Source organism: Perca fluviatilis, chromosome 24 (assembly GCF_010015445.1).
Source record: "Perca fluviatilis chromosome 24, GENO_Pfluv_1.0, whole genome shotgun sequence".
Lineage (NCBI taxonomy): Eukaryota > Metazoa > Chordata > Actinopteri > Perciformes > Percidae > Perca > Perca fluviatilis.
In genome coordinates, this window is record NC_053135.1 from 21,011,580 (window position 1) to 21,026,953 (window position 15,374).

The 15,374-nt window shown below is 40.7% G+C and overlaps 3 protein-coding genes across 5 annotated transcripts in view; 2 read left to right on the forward strand and 1 right to left on the reverse strand.

The window, feature by feature from the left end:
• dytn (dystrotelin) overlaps positions 1 to 15,374 on the reverse strand; it is a 109,318-nt gene that overhangs the window by 45,642 nt on the left and 48,302 nt on the right. The gene's annotated exons all lie outside the window — the stretch shown is intronic.
• The window catches only part of LOC120554011 (CD59 glycoprotein-like), a 92,018-nt gene that overhangs the window by 33,175 nt on the left and 43,469 nt on the right, over positions 1 to 15,374 (forward strand).
• LOC120554650 (adhesion G-protein coupled receptor G7-like) lies at positions 915 to 14,946 on the forward strand. Its single transcript, XM_039793675.1, has 15 exons — positions 915 to 990; positions 5,673 to 5,789; positions 6,465 to 6,574; positions 6,671 to 6,811; positions 8,448 to 8,536; positions 9,096 to 9,238; positions 9,901 to 10,014; positions 10,688 to 10,866; positions 11,422 to 11,574; positions 11,693 to 11,805; positions 12,052 to 12,413; positions 12,774 to 12,855; positions 13,308 to 13,466; positions 13,857 to 14,013; positions 14,629 to 14,946. The coding sequence occupies exons 2-15, from the start codon at positions 5,696 to 5,698 to the stop codon at positions 14,797 to 14,799; spliced, it is 2,067 nt and encodes a 688-aa protein (XP_039649609.1). The 5' UTR covers positions 915 to 990; positions 5,673 to 5,695; the 3' UTR covers positions 14,800 to 14,946.

Genomic DNA, 15,374 nt, shown 5'->3' on the forward strand with positions numbered 1-15,374 from the left:
AACCGGTGTAACAACCGTGCACCTGTAACAACCGGTGTAACAACCGGTAACAACCGTGTAACAATTGGTACTCCTGAAACAACGCGGGTAACAACCGGTACTCCCGGTAAAAAACGGTAACACCTGTACTCCTGAAACAACCGGTGTAACAACCGGTACTCCTGTAACAACCGGTGTAACAACCGGTACTCCTGAAACAACCGGTGTAACAATCGGTACTCCTGAAACAACCGGTGTAACAATCGGTACTCCTGAAACAACCGGTGTAACAACCGGTACTCCTGTAACAACCGGTGTAACAATCGGTACTCCTGTAACAACCGGTGTAACAACCGGTACTCCTGTAACAACCGGTGTAACAACCGGTACTCCTGTAACAACCGGTGTAACAATCGGTACTCCTGTAACAACCGGTGTAACAACCAGTACTCCTGTAACAACGTGGGTAACAACCGGTAATTCCTGTAACAACCGGTGTAACAATCGGTACTCCTGTAACAACCGGTGTAACAACCAGTACTCCTGTAACAACCGGTGTAACAATCGGTACTCCTGTAACAACCGGTGTAACAACCAGTACTCCTGTAACAACCGGTGTAACAACCAGTACTCCTGAAACAACCGGTGTAACAATCGGTACTACTGAAATAACCGATGTAACAACCAGTAGTCCTGACTATATTACTACAACGGATCCTACTATTACTACAACAACAGATCAAGCTACTACTCCTCCTCCTTATCCTACTACTACTACTACTCATCCTGCTACTACTACTACCACTCCTGCTACTACTACTTGTCCTCCTAAGACGACGACGACGACGACGACTACTACTACTACTACTCGTCGTCCTCCTCCTCCTCCTCCTCCTCCTCCTACTACTACTACTACTACTCCCCCTCCTCTGGTTTGTAAAAACGGAGGTCGACCTCTGAACGGCATCTGTATCTGTCCGGATGAATGGACCGGAAAGACCTGCTCAGTAGGTAAGTCTGACTCATTTAAAAGAAAACTGTATTTCCTGAGTATTTAAATACCTGACAGTAGTTTCCACTGCATGAAAAGTGGGATTTCCGTCCCCGTAAATGCCCTTAAACTCCTGAAAATCCCCCTAATTTTCGGCAGTTATTGACAATTTACAGGCTGCGAATGTCACGTTCGTCTGTGCCACAAATTGTCGGAAACGAACCATGATGTATATGGAGACCCCCGCGGAGGTGTTAATGATCTAATTAGAATATGAATAGACGCCTCGCCAGAGAACGTCTGGCCTGGCTGGAATTACTTTTAAACAAGAAAAATCTCTCGTGATTGGTTGACAGGTCTGTCACGGGTTAGGCTATTGGTCAACCTGGGCCATTATTATTATAATAATAAATTATATATATATTTATTTATGTATTATATATATTTATTTCATATATGCTATGTTGTATATTCATGTCATGGTTATCCTAATTAAAATGATTTGCCAGGAACGTGCTGTTTATTCAAAGATAGAGCTTTATTGACACAAAACACAAACGCAATCAGAAAAAAAACTATGTACAAAGCATCGGAGACACACAGCACACACAACAAATATCCCTCGCTCACGAGAAGCAGCACGGTCCACACCTAACCCGCGGCCGCCTCGGAGCTGGAGGTAACCGGCAGCATTCGGTCTGAATTCGGTCCATGTAGCAGACGTCTGTGGTGCGTTGTCCTGTAGGTCTATGGTGGCGCACTTCCAAATGTCCACCTCACCCGCAGCCAGCTCACTCTGTCTCGCTTCCAGCAGCTGTAAAATCAATCAATAAAGACAATCAGTACTGCGCAATGCGTATGGACACAACACACCTATGAATGCACCTGAAAAATATTCACATAAACTAAAACGGATCTAATCTTACCCTCTTTTCTTCTCGACCGACTCCGAGCTGAACTCTTCACAGCTTCTGCCCGCGATGCCACATCTGGTTGTTTCTAGCTGAAGCTCCTGCGTGCTGTCTCGTAATGTGTCTTACAGGCAGCTGGAAAACAATTAAATGAGAGTGGTATGAATAAAAAAGATAAGTCACAGTAAAATTAAACAAGAAAAGATTAAAAAGTAAAAATTACTTACACACAATGGCGTCATTATCAGCGTCATGTAAATCTGGACCTGCAGACAGCTCCGAGCAAATATAGTCCACAGCCTCGTTATGAGGCGAGGTTAGTCTGTAAAAAAAAAAAAAATACGGTTAAGATCGGTATCTATTAACGTATCTATGTCCTTATACAGAAGAATTAATGAAGTTCATTCAATGAAAGCATATTCTTTAAATCTTACCCTTGCTCCGGTTAGTAGCGCCTGCTACAGTTTGTCTCAGAGTTGTGAAGACGGCGACTGCTTTCTGAAAATTACGATATAAAAAAAAAATATTTTTATAAAACAACTCACCCGCTCAGCTCTGCCTCAATAATGAATGGCGCTGAAAGCAGCCACAGCTCTGTGCTGCTCGCGTTTAAACTTGGTGGGGTTTAAAACATTACTGCCAAGTCTAAGTAGCCTGTTTAACATCCAAAGACAGTCATTGTATGATCAAGAGTTAATAAACAGTACAGACTAGCTCGCCGTTTCATTAATAATCATATACTTACTTTGACTTCTTCTTTTCTGTGAGCGCATCTTTGGAGCCCCGGAGGTGATATGGAGGAGAGAAAAAACGCTCCAAACGTCTTGAACAACTCCTGTGTGTTTCCAAGTGAAGTTTGACAGAGTGTACAGACAACTCTTTTACCAGTTGGCCTGAAATACTCCCATATTTCAGAAGTTTTTGGTCTAACTCTCGGACTCTAACTCCCGAGTCCCGCTGCTATTTTTCAAATGGAAGCAGTGAGGGCGGGGGTAGGGGGCGGGGCAGAGTGATAGAGAGAGACCGTGGAGCAGATTAACCAGCAGGGCGCGAACAGCGCACCCACTGGTGTGGAGGTGAATTACAGTGAGATTTAATGGAATACTGGGAAAGCTTAATAACAATAGGACAATTGAAGTCTAGATTATGAGGCCATTTCAGCAGAGCCAACAGCTTCATATGCCATGGACATGTGAATTTGCCAGTATTTTAAGAAGACAAATGGTTGGGACCTTGTCATGCAATGACACAGCTGATATGCTTTATGTGAAGCACAGTGTTCTGGTGTCAGCAGAAAGACTTCTCTTAAAAATACAGTGGTGCCTCTGTCTCCATTCCACCAGACAATGTTGGATGAGCAAGACCAAAGAAAGGCCACTGTAGTCATGTCACTATGCACAGTGGTTGAGCTCGAGGAGACTGTGAATGAATCATGGAATTCACATTTTACCTTTGTGGCAAAGCCTGATTAAAACTAATTGTTGCAATAAATTATTTTGTGTATCTTTTTTACATAACATTAGTCATTACTAATGACATACACAGTAATTAATCTAGCATACTTTCATTAAATAAATCAATTCAAGCTAAAATTGAAGAGTCTACAATTAGCCTATACTGAGTCTGATCTATTTTAAGAGATTTTCTTAAAATGAAATTAATACCTTTTAGAAAAATTTCACCTGGGGTAAAACTCCCCCTGCTGCTGCCCTGATTTGCATTTGTATAGCTCACAGCATTTTCATTTACATGTTAAAGCCTCACCTAGAATTAGGGGAGGGGGGGTCATGGGGGGATAACTGCCAAGCAAGGCCCACGTCAATTTCCGACAATTTACGGCAGTTTTCGGTGTTGCCTGTAAATTGCCGTATACAGCCGTAAACCTGAAGTTCCACGACAATCTACAGTGCCCAACACATTCTCACACCCAACTCGTAAAATAAGGATGTTCGGTCAGGAGCCTTTCTCGTTCTTATTTGACGTTAAAAGTCTCCTTTAGCGTCTAATGTAAACGTGCTTGGTCGCCACTATTGCCGTCCCTTTTTCGTCCCTTTTGACGCGCTTGGTTGGGATGGGTGAACGGAATCGCAGAAGTTGGGTTTAGGAGAAAAACAACGGGGAAAGGACGCCTCAAAAGCCGGGAAACACACGCCGTAGACGGGGAAACAAAACGCCACACGCGGGGGCGCGAACCCGAGTCTCCTGAGTGAAAGTCCGGTGTTTTACCCATCCACCACCCCAACCACCGTCCTTACGCAGCAATTTCCCCTTACATACCACTCGCTAAATCTCATCCAACTGCGGCTCTCCCCAGTACGTTACACAAATACGCCGAAGGGTGCCTTTTTCGTCGCATCACACGCTGAAGGACACTGACCAAACGTACTTATTTTACGAGTTCGGAATGAGAACGGGTTGCAGTGCCGCATACTGACGAAAATCCCACGCTTCATGCAGTGTTCAGGCTAGGAACAGAAACCCGGTGACATTATGGCAATCTTTCTGTTGACTTTGTCTGCCTTCGCCTCCAAAATCTTATTCTCGCTCAGAGTGGAAACACTTTTAGGAAAGCTACGTTGAGTGCAGAATGTGCCAGTGGTAGTATCAACCTAAAAAACTCTGGCTCAAGGCTAGCAACCAGTATCTAGCCAAACCGAATGACCACACAGATTTGGCTGCCTCATTACTTCCATTTGCATTCACACTGGCCAAGTGGCCATTGGAACTGGTAGGAGGAGTAAGGGAGTCACGCAAGCACGGCAAAAGTCTTTATAGCGTCTTTATAGGATCCTCATAACAGAGTTTGAATGGCGGCGTTTAAAGACTAGGCTGGAGTACTTAACCAGCGTAATATGATCCTAATTAATCTGATGGAAGAAGATAGAAGAGCTGAGCGCAACAGGCAAACGAAACAATGGGTAAGTTTAACCAGCATTAACAATTAGCTGGTTGAATGTGTGATGTTTGTCTTATGAGTTAGCATACCTAGGCGAATTGCAACAATACAGTGCAATACAGTGAAGAATATGTACGGTTTGTGTTCAGACGTTGCTAGGTACCTAATGGTTCCTATGTGAAAAAGGGAAAAGACCCTGCCCTGAAGTAGGAGCTGAAAGAGTTAGAGGAACTGTGGTCAGAGGAATTTAATAATCCCCAAATAGTCGGAACACAAGAAAAAATGGGCTCTAGAAACATTATGTTCTAGGAACTGTAAAAATCCCTCCGATCAGAAAGAGGCTAATGAAACCCTGAGAGTCTCGGTTTCTAAATTTTTGTTAATAAAATATTTCTACATCATCCACTAGAGACTGTGAAAAGACTTTTTTAGGCCATGTCCACACGTACCAAAACAATCTTTTATTTTCCCGTCTTCCCTGGCATCGTTTCAAGAATATTAGCGTCCAAACGGATCCATTTGTAAATGACTCAACACGCTACATCATATTCCAGGCCTACAGGTGGCGCTGTTTCTGCTACACAAATTCACCAAAAACGGAAAATAGGTGGAGCATGCCCATAAAACTTGCGCGCTGTATACAAACAGACAGTAGAAGAAGAAACAAAACACAAGAAGAAGACGATGAAAATGGCTTAGTGCAAGGAAACCAGAATTGTTTGTGTGGACCGATAGTGAATTGTTGTTGTTGTTGTTGTTATGAGACGTCGTCGCCGGTACGATACCCAGCCCTGCTCCTCATTGGATTCACGTTCTCCGTTTTAGACACTGGGCTCCATTTCCAAGTCAAACTGAGCAACAAAATCATCTTTTGCTGTTAAACTTGTCCTTGCAGCAAATTTCTGCAAAGCCAAGGAGATGATCGCCAACAACAGAGTATTCAACTTCCCACAAACACCCATCGGCTGGTACGCTTATTCTAAGGAAATCTGTCCACCAGGAACGAGTGGCGGTAAGTTTTATTATTACAGGCTGTGTCTCATTCCACTTCCTTCCGTCAGTACACTGCTAATGTGCACTGACCACTTACTGCCGTAGTCCCACTTTCGATGGTTAGTGTTGTCCCAAACGGTACACTTATGTTAAAACACTTACCGGAAATGACGAGCGGGATGAGCGTGACGAACTCAACACACGTGAATGTGATTTTCCAGCCCGCTTTCCTGTATGCAAATGAGGAGCGGTCTGTTTTGGCTCGCCGCCTCTCAAAATCTGATGAAAATCTTTTAAACTGACCTTTGTCGATTTGAAATGAAAAAAGATTCAGCAACTGCATGGCCTATTTTTACTTAAAATCTTTTCAGAAACACGTTTCGGTGAACTATTTTAGTACAATATGAGATCGTATTCTGAACTAGACGCCATTATGGTCAGTTTTGAAATTCCTTCTGCTTTGTAGTGAAGATGGCGCCCGTTTAGTGCGCGTAAGGTCCATCGTTCCACACTGAACTTTTTGACCATTTTTAGGGGGTCATCTGGGTACTTCCAGTGTGTTATCTACACTATATACTTAAAACTAAGTGTTTGTGTGCAAGTAGGCGGTTTGAGACACAGCCAGTGTTATCTCCATCCATCAGGTCTCCCATAATGCACTGCTGTTTGAGAGTCTTTTACTGTTTCCGTGCAGCGGGTAAACCCCAGGCTTCGACCAGATGTTCCAACAGGAACACGCCCCCAAGTTTCCAGGAGCCGCGCGAACTCCAGTGTGGACAGACCCTCACCGACATACAACAAAATGTGAGTCAACGGGGAAGAAAAAGGCTGAACAAAAAACTATCACAGGGACAATATACTCAGGGAAGAGATACCTGAATAATGTGCTTCCTCTCTCAGCTGAACGGCTCAGCAGATTTAGAGACGCTGGCAGCGAGCGCTCAGATGCTGACGTCCCAACCTGAAAATCTGACGGCTGAAGAAGTGACGACGGCCGCTCAGATCGCCGACACGCTGCTGTCGTCTGAGAACGTCTCACAGGTACGAAACAACAAACCTACAGAGAAACAACTTTTGCACTTTTAAACTTGAGTTACAGTGAGTTCTGACTGCTGTCTACCAACGCCACAGAGGTACGAAACAACCAAGAAGAAACTCACAACAAACGTACACATCTTAAACTTCAGTTAGAATATGTTTTTGGGTCAGCAGACCCCAAACAGCAAGCTACTAACCCGTACCAGGGGATATATATATATATTACTCTTTACGACGAAAATATTGTGATATAGTTGTAGAAATGCCATGACTCTTTTCTCCCTATAAATCAATGATGTGGCTCTTGCTGTCTGGGACTAACAAATCCACCTCTACGCAGACGATACCATTCTGTATACATCCAGCCCCTCATTGGCTACTGTGCTATCAAACCCCCAAAACCAAGTTCATGCTTTTCAACCGATCGCTGCCCACCCCTGCCCATCCGACTAGCTTTACCACGCTTGATGGGTTGGAATTAGAAAATATGGCGGTGTACAAATACTTAGGTGTCCCGTTAGACATTTCCCTCTCCCTCCAGCAACACATAAAACACCTTCAATCTAAAGTTAAGTCTAGGATTGGGTTTCTTTTCCGCAATTGGGCCTCCTTCACCCATGCGGCCAAACTCGCTTTGGTGAAAATGACAATTCTACCAATTCTCGCTTTCAGTGATGTCGTTTACAGAACTGCCTCAAACTCGCTCCTGAAAAAACTGGATGTTGTCTACCATAGTGCCATATGTTTTGTAACCAGAGCCCCTTATAAGCCCCACCACTGCAAACTCTATGCATTAGTCGGCTGGCCCTCGTTACACGCTCAACGCTTAACTCACTGGTATCAACTCATTTACAAATCCTTGCCAGGCAAAGTACCGCTGTACCTAAGCTCACTGGTCACAATAGCTTTACCCACCAGCAGCCTTCACTCAAGGAGATACATCTCTTTGGTCAACCCAAAAGCCCACACCTCCTTTGGCCGCCACTCCTTCCAGTTCTCAGCTGAAAATGACTGGAATGAACTACAAAAAAAAACCTTATCCCACTAACTGCCGTTAAAATCTGTCTGAGCTCCTGTCCGATCACTGTACGTGCTAACTGTTCTCCCTCATTCATGCACTGTTTTGCACACCCTTATTCCATTATCTCTGTCATGCCCCATTGCACAGTTGCACATCTTCACCTGCATTGCTATCATATCTGTTTACGCTCTTTTGGATTAATCCACCTGCCCTGGCATGCTCAACTGTTATTCTTTCCACCTTTGTTGTCATACAATTTTGGTGCATCGACTGATCTACATCACTATCTAGACCATAACTTGCACTAACTGTATTTGACTCTTTACTACATTTCAGCAGAAATATAGACTGTCTATGATGTATATTGTGTTATTACCATATCACTTTTGCATATCCATCGATGTACTTACACTTCCCTTCTTGCCAGCTTTGTAATGCTTACTTAATCTGTACTTAATGTAGCCTATTGTATTCTTGTATTGAATGGAATGTGAAACTGTATGTTGTCTTGCACGCTTATGCTTTTCATGGCCAGATCAACGTTGCAAATGAGAATCTGTTCTCAACGGCGTACCTGGTTAAATAAAGGTTAAATAAATTGTTGAAACTGTGTTTCAGAGCGTGAGGGAGGCAGCTGTAGCGACTGTCAGCCAGATTCTGAACACCAACCCGTCAGACAACATCCAGGAAAACAACGCTACTCTCAGGTAAAGTACTCTACTTTGTTTTCAGAAGCACACTGACGATATATATGGTATACAAGACAAGATACTTCTGTATAAAGCTTGTGTGCAGCTTGACGCTAACCCTAACCTAGCTGTAGGCTGTGTATATCTTTATACATTCCTGTATATATGTGTGTGTGTATATATATATATATATATATATGTGTGTGTATATATATATATATATATATATATATATATATATATATATATATATATATATATCTATATATATATATATATATATGTATATATATGTATACATATATACATACACACACACACATATATATATTCCTGTATATATATGTGTGTATATGTCTATATATTCCTGTATGTGTGTATATGACTATATTCTTGTATATGTTTGTATATATGACTATATTTTCCTGTATATATGTGTGTATATATGACTATATATTTCCTGTATATATGCTTGTATATATGACTGTATATTCCTGTATATATGTTTGTATATATGACTATATTTTCCTGTATATATGTGTGTAATATATGACTATATATTTGTATATATTTGCAGGCTGACGCAGACCCTGTCCAGCCTGTCGGTGAACCTGAGTCTGATCTCCAATGATTCTAAGTTGGTTCAGCCAAACATCGTAGTCCAGTCGGCTCAGATCTCGGCGGCCGACACTCAGGGAGTCCAGTTCACTGCACTGTCAGGTGACTATTATCAGCCAATCAGCAGCCTCTCAGGGGGGTCAAAGGTCAGATGGAGACGTTAATCTCCCTAATAAAACGGAGTTCAGTGAAGATTTTCATGGTTTCATGTTTTATGATTCCGTCATTAATCTGCTCACCGTTTAGTATTTCTTCTGCTAGTTTCTAGTGTTTTAATTTTGTAGTTTTTGCAGCGTTTAAATACCGAAAGGTTTAACTTTTACAGTAACAGAGGATATCATTATCCCTGAGAATCCTAAGTAAACTTAAAAAGTAATTAAGTAATTTCTTATCTGTCCAACTAATAAAAGTCTTAAAAAAGGCTTCATGTTGATGGTCTACAGGAGCCTAAAAGAGACAAAAATGATGATCACTCTTTAGTAAATAAATGATGACATTTGTTGAAAAAAAGCATCAAAAACATAAAAAAAATGACAAATGTTGAAAGAAAGCTACAAAATATGTTGTGACTTGGGATTTATTAATCTTGCATTTCTACCAAAATAAAAGCATCTTTCCCACGTTTTCAAAAATGTAAAAAATAAAAATAATAAAAAGTGACAAATCTATCAAATAAATTCTTGACATTTTGTGTCACATTTATAAACTTTTATTCTGAAAGTATCTCCCCTAACTAATGGCTGTGTTTCTCTCGGTGCGTTCAGGAACGTCGGGAAGTTTCGTTGCCGACCGCATCCAGCTGGACACCAACACGTCGGCCATCGCCGTGGAAACCGGCTTTGTTGCAGACGCCGTCGTTTACCTCCAGTTCCCCCCAGGTGAGTTTCCTCAGAAAACTCAACTTTGTGATGCGTTTTTTTAAACATTCTCATTGATCTCTGACATTTTTGTCTATTTTTTTCACCTTTTTTTGGTTTGAGAGAAAGAGAAACATTAAAAATCTCCAAATGTTTTTCTAAATCTTACAACTTTGTTCTCGTCGTTATGACTTCCTGAAACTAATTCAGATGTTGGACTAACTCCAGATGAGTTTAAAAACAGAAAACTCAAATTAAGGGGAACTTTTTAAGACTTTTTTTCAACAACTAACTCCAGATGAGTCAATTTACTAACAGAAAACTGAATGGCTAACTTTTTATAGCATAATTTACAGATTTTTTAAAAAATATAAAAAAATTCTATTCTATACTATTTTTCGACTTCTTAAAAACTTTTTTTGACACTGCCACACAAACACTGTACATCAGCACACACTGCCACATAAACACTGTAAATATGCACACACTGCCACAAAAAGCTAAGGGACTGCAGATGTAAATTAGCCTAAGGCCATTTGGTACAATGCATCAAATGATAACAATTAATGTAAAGAATTGTAAATGGTCCCTAACAAATGAAATGAATAAATAAAATAAACACTGCCATACAAACACTTCACTTCATGTGAATGTGTGAAACTAACTCCAGAGTTAAATGTGTGTGTGTGTTTAGGCGGTTCTGCCGGCCGTCTCCAGACTCCGTCCAACGTATCTGTGGGTTTCGTCCTCTACCAGAACGACCACTTCTTCCACTCGCGGCGCTACAGACGGCGCCGGGCCTCGGTCAGGGTCCTGTCGGCCAACGTCAGCGGTCTGGAGCCACAACAGGTCCAGATGCTCTTCAGACCAATGGTAACAGGATTTGGCTGCTTTTTTTCAACAACAATTTGGCCCGTTTTTTGTGTAACATCCTTAACAACATTTTCTCTTGTGCAGTTTCTGAGCATATATGTACCATATTATTTATATATAATTTGGTGGAAATTCAATTTTCATTTGATTTTTGTCATGTCATTTATATTTATATACATACAGTTTCTTGGCCATGTTTTCATGCCACTTTGATGCTTTTGTTTTCCCAGTTTGGGGTTTGGCCCTTTTCCAAAGTTTCTGTTGCTATTTTCTGTTTTTGAAGCTTTTGTCTCTTGAGATGCTGTCACAAAAACATGTTAATCTGCACACACTGCCACACAATGTTAATCTGCACACACTGCCACACAAACAATGTTTATCTGCCCACACAAACACTATTACTCTGCACATCACTGCACACAACACACAAACGTTAATCTGCACACACAAACATTCTTATCTGCAAAAACTTTTCCTAGGTTTCTGTTGCTATTTTCAGTTTTTGCCGCTTTCTCGATCAGTAAAGTTTTAGATATTTCTATGGTTGTGTTTCAGCTTCTGAACGGTACGTCTCTGTGGGACTTCTCGTGTGTTTTTTGGAACTACAGTTTGGAGGATTGGAGCGTGGCTGGCTGCTGGAAGGGAAACGCTTCAGACGGAGTCCTCCAATGTTTCTGCAACCACACAACCAACTTCGCTGCTCTCTGGGTGAAGAAACATGCTCACAAGTTTCACTTCACACTCAACGTTTCATATATTTGAAGGTATATCAAAGGGAGTCTTGTAGGAAGCTTGTTAAAAACTCTATTGTGTGTTTGTGTTTCAGTCCTTCAGAGAGAATTATAAATATGTAGAAGCGCTGGATGTGATTTCTATAGTTGGACTTTCTTTCTCCATCCTGGGTTTGGTTGTTACGATAATTCACCACATTACAGACAAGTAAGACATTACTTATCATATTAAATATAATTTATTGTCTGTGCGAATACTCTGTTCTGTGACATACAGGAATCCTACTGAAGTAGTTCTGGTAAAACAGCTTGCTGTTCTAAAATATCTGCATATTAACAGTTGTTTGTGTGTATATTTTAACAGAAGTTGCCTCTTTAATATTGAAGTCTTAGGACTCATTCTCTTATTATTTCGACTCTATACCTAAAATGTAACATGATCTGTGTTCTGCAGCTTTAAGAGAAACAGTGGCGACTGGAAGAACTACAGGAACTCCCAGCTTGCTTTGCAAAGTACATGTTTCAGCCTGCTGGCCTTCATCATCACCTTCCTCTCTGGCGTCACAAACCGGCGACAGGACGCTGGCGATGACGACGCGTTGCTCGACACCGAGACCAACGGCGTCCTGGACTCTGACGAACACGTGGCGGCAGACAGCGGCCCATGTTCGGGGGTGACGGCGCTGCTTCACTTCTTCCTGTTAGCTACGTTCATGTGGAACAGCATGTACGCCACACAGCTGGTGCTGCTCGTCCGCAAGATGCGCCAGAACCTGCCACCATACTGGACGAAGCTCAGCACCACCATAGGATGGGGTACGACTTTAAAGTTTTACTTTAGAGGATTTACCTCTTTAGAGTTATACAGAAGAGAAACGCAATGACAAAACGGGACAAAAACATTTTTTTTGCTTTTTGTCTCTTAATAGAAGATAATATATACGATTTGGATCTTTCTCAAATGTTGAAAGATTTTTTTTTTATCTGCACACTGCCACACAAACACTGTTTATCTGCACACACTGCCACACAAACACTGTTCATCTGCACAAACTGCCACACAAACACCGTTAATCTGCAAACACTGCCACACAAACACAAAGATGACAGATCTCGATTAAATGAAAAAGCTGAATAGTTCTTTAACTATTGTTTTAACTACCTGTTTACTGTCAGGAGTCCCAGCTGTCGTCATGGCGATCACACTGGGAATCACCTACAGGGTGGACGACCCTCTAGGATATAGACAGGAAGAATTGTGGGTATTTTATAATTATTCATTCATTATCTGTTCAACTTTTATCTTAATTCTTACTTTTGGTTTCTTTGTAAACCTTGTATCTTGTTGCACTTTATTCAACTTTTTGTGACATTCTGATGCTCATTTTAAAGTTTCCTACACTTTTTATAAAATTTGGAGCATTTTTTTTTCTCAACATTTTTTAAAAGTTTTTGTCGCTTTTTTGACATTTTAATTTCTTTTTTTAAACTAGTTTCTTTGGAAACTTTGGACCTGAACTAAATAAAGTTCTGTGTGTTTCATCTTCAACACAGTTCTTATATTTGTTGTTATCGCTTTTTTTGACATTTTGGACATTTTGTTTAAAGCTGTTCTTGATGCTTTTTGTAATGTTTATATATATATATATATATATATATATATATATATATATAATAATGATATATTTTGTTATTGTTTACTGTTTAAAGTTGCTGGCTGGCAGCGCTGGATAAATCCAAAGATTTTGACTTTGGGAAGCCGATGTTTTGGGGTTTTCTGCTTCCTATCGGTTTGATTCTGATCTACAACATCGTTCTGTTGGTTCTGGTCTCTCAGACCACCTGCAGGACCGACCCCGCCCTCAAGAGGTAACAACAACACCCCCCCTCCCTCACCCCCCAAAACTTTAACAGTAACAGAACAACAGATATTCTCAAAATATAAAAAAATCAGACTTTTATTCATGAAGTTCTCAATTATTTTCCTCCAAATATTCTGACATTTATTTTTGTATCTGAATTATTATTATTATTATTATTATTATTATTATTATTATTATTATTATTATTATTTTTAAAGATTCTATTAGACAGAAAAAAAAATTACAAGAAAAAGGTCTGAATATTGTGTAAGAATACACAATATTCTGACCTTTTTCTTGTAATTTATTTTATTAATTAATTTAAAAGGTAAATATTTCTCCTATATAATACGAAATATTTTATAAATGATATAAACTTTGTTTTGTGTTTCTGCAGCAGTAATCCTCGGTCCGTGTGGAGGAACTTTCTGATCAGTTTCTCTCTGGCTGTGTTACTCGGTTTGTCCTGGACCCTGGGTTACCTGGTGCTGGTTACCACGGGATACGCCCACCTGGTGCTCAGCATCCTCTTCTGCCTCTGCACCACCACACAGGTGAGTCAGATATGACTAAGGGCATGCAGAGGAAGCCACATGTATATAAATGTATAAATGATATCCCCATATTCCCAAACTGATAGAAACGGAGCTTTAACAATTTGTTTCCTACAACTATCGGTAATGCAAGATTTACCCAAAATACACAGAAACTTGTATCTGGAAACTTTTTCTATTTGTGTCCCATCAAAAATGGATGAAGGCTTTTCGGGTGCTTTTTTGTCACTCTCTGAAGTTTTTTGTCGCATTTTTGTCAGTTTTTTTGCAGCTTTGTTGGTGCTTTTTAGCCGCAGTTGTTGGACATTTTTGACTCACTTTTGTCAGTTTTGGTTCATTTTTTTGCTTCTTTGTTGGCGCTTTTTGGTCACTTTCTGAAGGCTGTTTTTGTTGCAGTTTTTTGTCACTTTTTTAAGGTCTTGTTGTGTCTGGTGTGTTCCAGGTTTATACCGAGCGGTCCGGAGTTATAACAGGAGACACATTTCTTGTAAAAACTATATACTTTGTTCTGTCTGGGTGTTAAAGTCAATTTAAGATCAAAAAGAGGTCTTTGGATTACCAGAAAAGTTCTTTTTGTTTTAGACTCCAGATAAACTCTGTGTTTTTGTGTTTCAGGGGCTCCAGATATTCGTCCTGTTCACCGCCAGAAAGCCGAGCTTCAGAGCTGGCGTGTTGCAATTGGTTCAGACCATCTCGTCTGTCAACATCCAACTCAGAGAGTTTTCATATAATCTGCTGAGAGAATGGACTCACTCTACCGAGTCCTACAGAGAGCTGACAGTCTAGAGACTTTTTTTTTGGGGGGGGGGGAAACACGGAGGAACCAGTTGCAGCAATTTCTGTCACACAATATATGACTATTGTTATGAAAATATGTATTTTTTCCCTTAAAATATGAAACTTTTATTCTGAAAATATTTTTTATTTTTTCCCTCAAAATATTGGGACTTTTATTCTGAAAATATTTATCTTTTTTTTCTCTCAAAATATTGGGACTTTTTTAATAATAAAATTCAACTTTTCCTAAAATATTCTAAATGTATTTTGTTGAAAAATTGGCATCCAACTTTTCTTCAGACACAGTAACACAGAAACAGACTAAAGCCCGAGACTCACCGACCTGATAACCGGCCGTCTGACAGTCTGGCAGGTCAGTGACTCGAGTCTGTTCGGTGTGTCACGTGCCGTCGTCAGTCTGAGGAGCTGTCGGCGTTCATTTTGGCCGACCTGACATGTTCAGTCGGAGGGGGGGCAGTCGGGACTCACCTGGGAACAAGGAGCGGGATGAGGTGACTACAGTCTCTCAAAATCTGATGAAAATCTTTTAAACTGACCTTTGTTGATCTGAAATGAAGACAGAT

Coding starts and splice junctions, on each gene's coding strand:
- LOC120554650 (XM_039793675.1), top strand. CDS start 5,696: ATGATCGCCAACAACAGAGTATTCAACTTCCCACAAACACCCATCGGC. Junction 6,575..6,670: donor TCACCGACATACAACAAAAT/GTGAGTCAACGG, acceptor TTCCTCTCTCAG/CTGAACGGCTCAGCAGATTT. Junction 11,575..11,692: donor CCAACTTCGCTGCTCTCTGG/GTGAAGAAACAT, acceptor TTTGTGTTTCAG/TCCTTCAGAGAGAATTATAA.